Source organism: Colias eurytheme, chromosome 6, assembly GCF_061535395.1.
Source record: "Colias eurytheme isolate Ceu_HAF_F1 chromosome 6, ilColEury1 Martin Lab GWU primary, whole genome shotgun sequence".
Taxonomy (NCBI): Eukaryota; Metazoa; Arthropoda; class Insecta; order Lepidoptera; family Pieridae; genus Colias; species Colias eurytheme.
The window spans coordinates 3,016,723-3,029,187 of record NC_142985.1 but is presented as its reverse complement, the minus strand read 5'-3'; the positions used below and the strand labels follow the sequence as shown (position 1 = coordinate 3,029,187).

Sequence of the window (12,465 nt, the reverse complement as noted above, 5' to 3'; positions counted from 1 at the left end):
TACTAATATTATAAATTTGAAAGTTTGTGAGGATCTGTGTGTGTTTGTTACTCTTTTACGCAAATACTACTGAACCGATTACAATGAAATTTAGCACACATATTGAGGGTAACTTGGATTAACACATAGGATAGGTTTTATCCCGGAAATCCCACAGGAACGGGAACTATGCGGGTTTTTCTTTGAAAACGCGGGCGAAGCCGCGGGCGGAAAGCTGATATAATTTATGCTGGATATAATTTATTTATAACTAGCGACCCGCCCCGGCTTCGCACGGGTGCAATACTGATACAAAATACACTACAGAAAAACTGTGAACGTTGTAGGTATATAAAATTAAAAACATAGCGGCCCGCTCGACTCGCCCGATAGCCGGGCGGCCGGCCGGTACCGACGCAAACGCAACGTCCCGCAATTTTTAAATCTGTAATATCTTCGAAAATATTCACTTAAATCATACGGTGTAAAGGCCCATATAGATCTATATTAAATGAACAATGTATTCAAGGTATTTAATTGGTTAAGGATTAATGCTGTATTGGTTAAAATCGCATCGAAAATTAGCCATTATTTGTCGTAAAAAGTAAATGACAAAAAAAAGTTATTGTGGGTTATCCATAAGAGATAGACATATACCATCGCGGACTTTTCTGTAGACCTTTTCAATGTGTATAATACTTAGTACATTATTTTGATAAAACTCGTAGGGTTCAGCCTGCGTTTGCAATGTAAGCGGAAAAAATGTAAAAATTTACGACATCACATTAGAAACCTCAAAAAAAACAGTACTTCTCCACTATTTAATGGATGTTATTATACATATAAACCTTCCTCTTGAATCACTCTATCTATTAAAAAAAACCGCATCAAAATCCGTTGCGTAGTTTCAAAGATTTAAGCGTACAAAGGGACATAGGGACATAGGGACAGGGAAAGCGACTTTGTTTTATACTATGTAGTGACAATACTCTTTGAATCATTTTGTTATAGTTCCATTCTCCATGACTTTGCTAGTAATAAAACGATTAATACTAGGAAATATGAAAATATTCTCGAATGCTTTTTTTTTTCATATTAATTTGTTGTTGATTATTTTTAAGTATGTTAATTGTGGAAGCATATTTAAAGGCTAATTAATTAAATATTTTTTTTAGTCTATTATCATTTTAATAAAGTAAGTAATTAGTTTAAACAGGTTGTTGACGTGTCATTTAAACACCAGCTATCATTATAATATTCATTTTTATTTTTTAACCATTTCTATAATGACTGTATTTAAAAACTTTCCTATAGAAATAGAATAAATTTTGTATTTAATCTCTAATGCCACATCATGCTCTCATCCGTTCTCATTGAATTTTTGATAACATGCCGTATTTGTACTGCGTTTAGATTACGATAATTAATATTACATTACATTATTACATGTACAATGCTGTTTCAACTTACAATTTCTAAACATGTTATTAGTGAAATGTAAAACAGATTATTAAAATCGATAATGTGTGTCACGTACAATTGAAATTCATTGATTGTTTTCAATGGCACGTCATAGCGTACGGGAGCCGGGAGCGGCGGGTGTTGGCGGGTAGTGGCCGGGAGGCGGGTAGTGGCGGGAAGCGACCTTGGTGCGCGTGAATCACGGCAGCGAAAGTAGGAGAAATGTGCCCGCGCCCCGCGCGCGCCACTCACTTTTACTTTCCAGTGTGGCGTAACCGATGGCGGCGCCGAGCGCCACTCGTCCGGCGCACGCGGCCCGCAGCGCCGTCGCGCCGATCTCTCCCGCGAACGTACCCGACCAGTGACTGTGCCCGGATTACAGTGTATCAGTGCCAACCCCAGGATTCAGTGCGCGGTGAAAGTACCGGGTCGATTGTGCAAGCGCGGAAATCGCGCGCCTGGAAGGAAACGTGTCGCAAGCTTGGAAGTGGCGCAAGCGAGCCGCCGCGCGCTCCTGCGCGCCCCGACACCCTGGACTGCCCCGGCGAACCAGACCTCGCATCCCACATCGTCCCTCGGTAAGGATCACCTCACACACACAAACAACCTGCTATGTCCCAATAGGCCAACTTCCTCGAACGAAAAACAGACCGCGACAGAATCTAATCGCGGTGAAGGGGATACGAGAGTCGACCGACACATTCAAAGCGACAGAATTGTCGTCACCGGTGAATTAACTCGAGTGTCGGAAACGCAAGAAATAAAGAAGTGAAATATCCAAGGACAATACAACTTTCAAGTGATTTCGCGCGCGGCCGACAATAAAAACTTCGTAACGCGCTGCGCAACCTCACGGTCTCACTTTCGACGTCTACGCCGCGCCGAGCCTCGTTCTACGAGCACTTTCGATAGCTATTACAAAACCACTCGGCATATCGAATTTTCTTTATAAATTTCTTATTAACTCGATCGTTGTCACTTAAAAAGCGAAAGCGTTTACGACACCTCGTTAAATTATAAGTAGTCTTGACCAATATAGTTTTAAAGTAGTTTTTCGAGTCGGTTTCTTATTACAATTTAGATGAAATGCCCAGCGCCAAACTATCATTGAGTTAGAATTATAAAAGCAGCACGTTTCAAACAACTGTCATCATTAAGTAAAACTGAAAGGAACGCGCACCAAGGCCACTTGGATAACGAATTTTCGTTTAATATTAATAAATGGCAGCCACGGGCAATCGTGACGGATGCAATGGTAGATGCGGATGAATTCGAGATTCGATCGCTTCTTAGCACACACTTTCACGAGCAAGTACGTAACAGATCTAGCTCGACTCATAAAACGATGTGTACTCATCGATATTAACTCACGAAACACTCGTAAAATTAATCCAATCGATTGTTATTTGTGGGTAGAATCTCGCAGACTCTTTGGATTTCATTCGTGAACATTTATCGCTATGATTTCATAAAGAGGCATTAGTCGCTGCAATTCTACTCTATTTCGACATGGGCTAAACACCGTAATAAAGCCAAATTGCGCAACATCACAATTCACATACCAAACTTTCCTTTTCAAACATGGACGTCGGTGGGCGTGCCGTTAAATGTCAAGATTAAGATTTACGATAAAGATCTTATTTGCCAGTGACAAAAGCACAATGCGTACAGTACTTGCGTTTTTAACTTTCACCGGGAGAAATGCCGGCGGGAAAGTTTGAAGTCAGCGCTGTCGTGTGTATGATTCTATCCCGAACTGTCATCTGTCGAGTTTCTTTTTATGTTTCTTTATTATTTGCGTCTTAAAATCTGAAAAAAAGCATTCTATAAATATTAAACACCTCTTTATAATTTAAAATATTCGCGTGTCATAAAACAATGCGATGATGTAAAACTTGAAAGTATTTGTTTTACACGAGTAAGTCTTGCTTCGAGCAAATTAAGTTTTATGTAAATTTTAATAACGTTCGTTAGCGTATCCAAATTCGTCTGAGATGAAAATTATTTATTACAATTTTAAACACAATACACATTTCCATATATAAGTAGGTATATGATACAAGTAATGGTATAAATGCGTTATGTGTAAACTATATTTTAATTTACTCTACTTCTAATATAAGCAAATACATTAGACTGGTAATGGCTTTTTCATAAGCTACTAGTTACATTAATCACAACAGTATCTAAAAATCTGGGTATTAATTATTAATAATAAACGCACAACTCTAAGGCCCGATTTTTCAATGCTTGGATTTATCCATTTTATTTTAACTTATTCGTCGAATAATGTATAAAACTACCATTTTAAAAACGTAGTCTAATTGCCCGTATTTCACAGTTTACGTGACATTTTAATATTATCGTGTAATACTTTATTGGATGGATAAGTTTTATCCAAGCATTGAAAAATCGGCCCTAAATAAAGCTGAAATCTATATATCTACCTGTAGGCCATAGGTTTAGTTATCACAAGTACATGTGATTCCCAACGTCCGTCCTTGAATATTTGCAAACACGACAGTATGTATGTACTTGTAAAATTTATGCTGATTTATTTATGTATTCAGTAGGTACTACTTGCTTCACCCGCATAGACAAAAACTTGTGTTCCGGTTTAAAATTGAAATCAATATCTTTACTCATTGTTTATTTATTTAATAATAGTTCTATCCACAAAATTAATAATTTATACGACGTATTACGATAGCGTATTAAACATAATGACGAAAAATCATATTGACCTTTACACAGATAAAATAGAGAACAATAACCAAATTGGAAACAAAATGGAATTGTCGACATTTTACTGTGAACGGTGTGTTAGATATTTTGTAAAACATTGAATAGACCATTGTTCAGCGTTAGAAATGAAAAGGTCTGTTGCTAACACTGTGATAAATAGATTCGGTGTGTGACAGTTCATTATTAATTATAAATAGCTCTTTATGCACGATATTGATCGAACTACTAATTATCTAATGTGGTGATGAAGAAATATAAAAACTAAAAAGGATAGACCAGTCAAAGCTTGCATAAATAATTCATAAGCGAAGACGAAGCGTGCCAAATTAATAAATACTTATGTCACGCGATTTATTCAATTGGAAATCTTGAGGATACAACGAAAGTCAAATGACTTCCTAAGTTTTATATTTATAATCAAATTGCTGTACTAATACAGTCATTGCAGTATACAAAATACAACTGTGACAATATTTTATATTATTTAAAGCATTTTTACACTAAATAAAATAAAATGAAGAGTATATTATGCGGTACTGGAATAACATTTTAAATATATTTTTGTAATTAATTCATAAATCTGTATAAATAGTAACTTTTGTAACTTGTTGCTAATCATAATAAAAGCTACGCAGCTTTTATTACTCTTGATTTAATTTTAGAGTCATTATTGAAACTTTGTTTTGTAAATGTACGAAAACGTACATTTTCTGCCTGTGGTCGAAAATATCCGTATCGAAACGATGAAATAAAAACAAAATAGATGAAACAAACATCAGCGCGGGAGCCTCTCACTTTATTACAAAACAAAGTTTCAATAACGACTCTAAAATTAAATCAAGAGTTAAAAAACAAGACGCAATTAAGACAATTCTCACAGAGCTTGAAGGTATTTATGTAATTTCGTCGAGTTGATGATATTTACAAAGTTATCCAATCGCTTCTTATAAGACAATGCGAGCAAAACGAAAGCGAAGCGTTACGTTATCAGCGGTACAAGCTGCTTCTAACAATTTATAAAATATAACATTGATAATACTTCACATATTTAGGAAATAGTGTCTTGCCATGACTCTAGAAGTCATGGCTTTCCTTTCTTGATCGCTCATTGTATTCACTGCTCTGACGTCAATGAACAAAAGAACATTACTAATTATGTTAATTTTAGTATCAAGCTAATATCTAAATGTTGTTAGTTCTACAAAACCTAATTCCAGTCGCATATATACTAAAGAATAGAATTACTCCTTATAATGAGGTTATGCATGTATTATCACAAAATTGGGTAATTGAATGACACTAACTAGAGAAAGGATGTAAAGTATGCGACCTCATGACCTATTTTACATAATTATCTGTACCCTCGTTACATCTTGTGCAATGTTCTAACTTCCCACGCGGGGTACGTGTTTAGTCGCTAATATCACTATCAAAACTGGTTGCATCACTACCATTGACAATTACACTCTTTGTTTTAAAGTCCTCTGTTAAAATAATAAAGCAATCTGCTATACTCATCAACTCTCCACAAATTCAACTAACACACATTAGCTGCCGTTTGTTAAAGCGTTCTATTTGATGGCCTATTTTAGACGTTCTGACATTTGATTCACGGTCAGTATTGTTAACGCAAGTATGTTTAACAAAATATCGTTAACAATTGTCATTTATAAGCCTTTGCTTTTGACTTTGACCTGAATCGCCTTAAGCGTCTCCTTTTTAGCGCATTATTCTTTTGTGACCTGAAATATGCTACATAACCAGTTTTTACATCAGGTTATGAAGTACTGTGTGTATACATAGATAACAACGTATTTAATGTCAGAAATTAAATTAGAGGAGCGATTTAGTAATGTGTCAATCAAGATCAGGTTGAAGACTAATCGATAGCGACGGATTGCGTAGGACGCACCCGTGTGCGCGACGCTCGCAATGAGCATCTTGATTTGTTATTCAATGATGCTCAGTGTGCAGTGTGAAAATAAAGTGCAGCATAGAATCATCGTTTAATCTGTCGGTACCGTCAGCCGCAAGTAGGTAACCGCGGCGTAGGCGACTGGTATACATTGCAACGTGCCGATTCGAATCCAAGGTCTTTCCTAGTGGAAGAGAACGGAGTTTCCTGCGACCGTCTATCTCTGTGCACACCGACATTCGCACGTGCACGCACACGCGCCCACGTGTCGCTATTCTTTGTGATCATTCTTTCCTAGCTACCGTTCAGAGCCCATCTTCTTTTTGTGGCGTCCGTCCGCGTTTGAAGTCGGAGCCTCAGCGCGTTTCGTTATATAGGCGTCGGCGATGCGCGCGCCGCGCAGTTACTGTGTCACTAGAGCCCGCGCGAGAGGTGGCCTGCAAGGACTGTACCGCGCCGCCAACCTTTTTTTCTGTGCGTGCGATGTTTTCACTTTCGTCATTTTGACCGGGCCAGTTTGATTTGACGTCGCTCGCGCACGGACGTGCCTAGGACCGGACGTTGTGTTATCCTGTGATCGCTGGTGCTTCGGATTGTTTGTTCTCATTTTGTATGATTTATTTTGTGAAAGAATGGCTGTGATGCAGTGTTAATATGTTTGACAGTAACTTCCTTTTGAGTTTCTACAATGAGATTGCGAATAGAAGTGCACTACAGTTGGCAAGGTGAGATATTTGTTTGTTTACTTTTAAGTTTAGCTATTTCGTGAGTGTGAGATGGTATGGCTGGCACAACCTTGGGTCTAATGAACGCACTATTCGTAGCTTCATCCGCCTCTTGCCTTCGCCTCTGTGCCTCGCTCGGAGAGGTTAATAGGTTCACATTAGATGGTGGTTTGCGAAATCGACTGAGCTCAGCGAGTCGGCGCATGAAATGCGCTTGCGCCGCTGAACTTAGTTTCGCGCCATTCTATGCAGCTTTTCTTTCTATATATTATGTTTTAACCTGTTTTATTCTTCATTATTTTTTATATTATCTATTAAATTAGAATCAAAATATTTTTTTTTAAATAAACGTTATTTCTATTCTCCGTATTATTTATGAAAATAAAATAAATAAACATTAATAGTGATGAGTAAACACTTAAATTGCACTCGCGATCGAGTAGTTTGATCGATATCGTCATATAAAAACAACGATTTCTTTCACCGTTTAATATATCGATTAAAAACTTGTTTTAAATGAAGTAATGTGAGTAATCGGAGTTAATTGTGACTGCTAATGTTGTTACACTTGTCGGCGAAATTTTCACTTACACCTGGCTATGTTGAAATGTGTTGCGAAACGGTAAAAGTTACTTAATTAGCAAAAAATGTATAACATTTCTTTATTACCTAACATCGTTAATTATCATGAGTGTACATATAATATGTTTGTATATTAATTGCGTGTTCAGATTGTTTGATGTTTCACTATTGCGTCTTTGAAATTTAGGATTGATTTTTTTTTTTTAATTTCGTTTTTGTTGAATCGGGGTATAATTATTACGAATGTTTCGTAATTTTTAATTAAACTGAAATAAGTTTTTGACGCGTTAAAAAGGAGAAGTAAAAAAATTTACTTGTTATGTTATAAGTTATAACATAGTTTTCTATTAAATAATTTTTTCATTATTCAATTTAAATACGAAATGTTTCGAAACTTGAAATCCAAAAATAAATCACGTTTTATTTTATTACAAAGGAAGGATTATTTTAGTAACGTCTATATTTATTATTTACACAGTTGCATTTGTATAATATACATGCACGCATATACAGGGTGTCCCACTATTGGTATACTAAGCGCGAAGGAACTCGTAGTTTTGCATACACTGATCACGTAAAAAATACTTTAAAAAAAAATTACGTCCAAAATTTTTTGTTAAATTTTTCCTGAAAATCCATGTTTTCTTCTCTAGCTTCGCGCAGCCGGCATATACCGCTTCTCTAATATGAGCATTTTATCTATGAAAACATAATCTTAAACGATAGCTCACGTGCTGGTGGCAAAGTTGGGCGGCTCGCTTGTTATGGGTGTACACATAGAGTTTTAAGAATTCATCTATTTGAAAAAAAATGCGTCTGGAATTTTTTAATTATTTTTTACGTACTCAGCGTATGCAAAACTATAACCTCCTTTGAGCTTAGTATACCAACAGTGGGACACCCTGTATATATTATTTGGTTTCGTCTGAATAAATATATATTGCAAACAGTATTTATTTTATTTCCCCATTATAAAATAAATCTAAAAATAAAACTTTCAAGTCGGGTTTTTGTCTTGACGTTAATTTTAACATGAAAAAAAAATCATGTTTATCAAAACTTTGGCAGATTAATTGTTAATAATACTATATGCCTACTAATATGATAAATGCGAAAGTAACTCTGTCTGTCTGTCTATTACGCTTTCCCGCTTAAACCTCTCAACCGATTTTGAAATTTAGCACAGACAATCTTTAATCCCTGAGAAAAATAAAATAAATAATAAATAAAAATTCTTTATTGACAATAGAATACAACATTTTTAAATGCTGAAGTCTCTGACTCCCAAACTAGGTAAAAACCTGTATGTCAGGAGTCAGCGCCCTCTTCCAAAGAATATTCAAGAAATGCCAATAAGAAAAATAATATATAGAAAAATAATAAGAATAATAATATAAAATCCCTGAGAAAGAACATAGGCTTTTTATCAAAACACCACGCAGGCGAAGCCGCGGGCGGAAGCTAGTACATTATAATTTTGTAATTACAAATCGTCATATTAAGTAATTAGGACTATTTGTTATCAGTTCTTTATCAATCCACGCTTGCTACTGTCACCTTGAAGGGTTTAATCTATGTGATAACTACGACCAAATATATTTCTTAATCACTACAGGGTTGTTTGATAATACCACTTTCAATGGCCATTGACTAGTTGGGGACTGTGACTTGGCTTACACATTCTATTAAGGCATAAGAAATTAATAAACAACAAGCTTAGTGACAGACAGGAGCTTAAATACTGCGCGTTAATACCAAACACATATAAGTAACTACATTTCCGCCCGCGGCTTCCCCCGCGTTTTCAAAGGAAATCGGCATATTTCCCGTTCCCGTAGGATTTCCGGGATAAAACCTATCCATATGTATTAATCCAGGTTACCCTCTATATGTGTGCTAAATATCATTGTAATCGGTTCAGCAGTATTTTCGTGAAAGATTAACAAACAAACACATACACACCCTCACAAACTTTCGCATTTATAATATCAGTAGGTAGAATAAGTAAATTTTATTAAGATTGTTCAGAAATCAAATAAAACTCCCAAAATATGTCCAAAAATAATACACGTAGTATTTTCAGATCATTTGTATTCCAAACTAGCGGTCCGCCCCAGCTTCGCCCGTGGTACATGTTTACGTTTTCTCTACATAAGAACCATCCTCGTACTTCAAGGAATATAATTATCGAAATCGGTTCAGCCTTTCCCGAGTTATGCGCTTACCAACACATTTAGCGATTCATTTTTATATATATAAGAAGATACAATAAATCTATTTTCAGATCATTTGTATTCCAAATACAATAAATACAATACATTTTAATTCGCTATAATTATTATAATTAAATAACCTTGGATATTATTTGTTAAAATACCCGATTATTTGTATAGTTGACTACATATTAAAATTTAATAATTATAAATTTTATAAGTTCTAGAAAGGTAAAAGTAATTAAACATTAATAGAAGATCACTAGTTGACCCGACTCATGAATTTGCTGCAATATTTTAATTTTATTCTCGTTAATTTAATAATTTTATCTTCTTTTTTCACAAATCCAACAAATTGAATATAGTAAAAATTCGTCCACCGTTCTCGAGATATAAAATATAATGATATCTATAATATCTACTCTATAATAATATTATAAAGAGGAAACCTTTGTATTTTTGTTTTGAATAGGCTCAAAAACTACTGGACCGATTTCAATATTTCTATTACCATTACTTGGAGGAATTCTTCCGAATCCGTATAGGCTATATTTTATCCCGCGAAAACGTAAATATATGTACCACGGGCGTGTTAAAAGTTAGTAATATTTAAATGTGCTTAAACTTCACAATAACTCATCAAAAAGAGTTATTGTATTTTTAAAAACTTGTATAGTTACAGACTTAAATTATTTAGTGCTAAACCACCTAGGAAATGCCTTACGCCGATATCTTTATACTTAAATGTATAAAAATAGGAGAAAACAATTGCTATTTTGTCTTTACTCTTTCTATTTACTCTTCGTTAGTTTATAAGTATTTTATTGTTTATAAGTAGTTTATTGTAGCTAAGCCGTTTCTGTATTTTCTATTAAGAATGTCGTTACCAATTAGGAAGTAATTTGAAACTTAATGATGGCATTAAATAGCAATTCTATTTAAATAAAGCTTAATCTTCGGAAATGTATATTTTATTACATTTTATTTCCACTCAAAGGTGTCTTTATTCGCGATAAATTCAATTAGAAATGCGACAATAAATATAAAAGTACTTCGGACACAACTCCGATGTGTACTAACTTTATAATATCTTAAAAAAACTTCGTAATAAGAACTTAAACTTCGTCATAAAGTATCCAATTTCGTAATGCGTGCGTTACAGTTCCAATAATGAATTCGCTATCAAAAAGCACACAGCAATAAGAGCGCCTGTTTCTTTAATTTGTTGTCGATATTAAATAACCCATTTACACACGTTTGCTATCATACACGTGTTGAGAGCCCACTTATTTTCGTTCCATTTATTCGACTCATTAAGGGAGTGTTTATTGAAACTATAGATTAGTTGCGCTGTGAACAACCGCAAGTATTTCCTTTTATTATTTACTCACCCAATTAATGCAATTTTCCTGGAAACAAAATTAATCTCGTTTGTTTTAATTAGGTGTGCGATTGGCTGGAAATTTGGTTATTGTTAAAAATAAATAGTATACTAAACACATTTCTAAATTCTAATCCTAATTGACCTTTATAAACAATAGATAGGTACTTTAAATATATTAAAAAGACTTGCAAGACAAGACTAAAACCAATTAAACACTGACATTTCATCCAAAAAACAATAACGGATCACAATTCGTACCCAAAAGCAAGCTCGTTTATCAAAAGAAAACAAATGATTCGACCAGTTTCTCATTTCCCAACGTTGGCAACTCATTACAGAATTCATATTCACAAATTATTTAGTAAATGGGCGAGCTACTCAATGTAAGTGGGTTTACAACTCAACACAAACATTTCAGAAATCCCAGCGCTGGTTGCGACACTGCTTCTAACATATTCTAGGAACTGCTTGAGATGTATACGTTAAATCTTGATAATTTGTTTGAAAATTATTTAGGTCATTCTTATCGGACACTTCTGTAAGAAAAGAAGTACAATGTTTATTTAATTGCAGATCACTAATCATTGCTTGTTCAACACAGCTTTGACAAATCGTGTTTTAAGGATTTGTTGAACAAATTTTTTATTTGTATTGTTCATTTATTATAGACTAGCTTTCCGCCCGCGGCTCCGCCCGCGTTTTCAAAGAAAAACCCGTTCCTGTAGGATTTCCGGGATAAAACCTATCCTATGTCCTTTCTCGGTTATCAAAATATCTCTATACCAAATTTCATGCAAATTGGTTCAGTAGTTAAGGCGTGATTGAGTAACAGACAGACAGACAGAGTTACTTTCGCATTTATAATATTAGTATGGATTTTCTACAGAATTGTTTTGGAGTGGGAAAAAGAAACATATGATTAATTCAATATTACTTAATATGTACATTTCCTAATACAATAAAATACAAGTTATAAATACTGTATTTGCATATATTTTCCTGTTATGTTATGTCGCAAGTTCGGTCTGTATATGGAATACACAATAGCTAATTTTCTATTAAGAAAAATAGAAACATCCCACGTTACTATAGCAGATAGCGTAAATATATTTTCATTATATTGGCAATTGTATTTGCTGTTTTGAAACTATGAATTAATTTATTGTTTAAGATTATTTAATTAACTACATGGATGTCCGCGACTTCACTTGTGTTATATTTTTAGTAAAGACATGGAGACTTAAGGACTTAATAAGACTTAATAAATTGTTATTAATGCCAGTGCCGTTATAAGTCCGTAATAGAGAAGCTGATTAACATACAAAATATCTATTTAATATCAATAAACATATTTTTAGAAATATGATCGGTTCACAATTTACTAAAAACCTGTTATTTTCATAAGGCAAATAGACACTTTTGCTTATTAGTACACATTTTTGATCGAAAAAGGACAACAGA

General features: G+C 34.5%; 1 protein-coding gene across 2 annotated transcripts in view; it reads left to right on the top strand.

Moving 5' to 3' along the window:
* Positions 1-1,647: 1,647 nt before the first annotated feature.
* Positions 1,648-12,465, top strand: part of ken (zinc finger and BTB domain-containing ken and barbie protein) — a 41,931-nt gene continuing 31,113 nt past the window's right edge. Inside the window, exon 1 of one of the 2 annotated variants that reach the window (XM_090102528.1) lies at positions 1,648-2,018. In XM_090102528.1, coding sequence (XP_089958654.1) covers positions 1,663-2,018 — 356 coding nt within the window. In that variant the 5' untranslated portion in view covers positions 1,648-1,662. Of the gene's footprint in view, positions 2,019-6,535; positions 6,826-12,465 lie in introns of those variants that run through there. The other variant, XM_090102529.1, reaches the window with a different exon arrangement.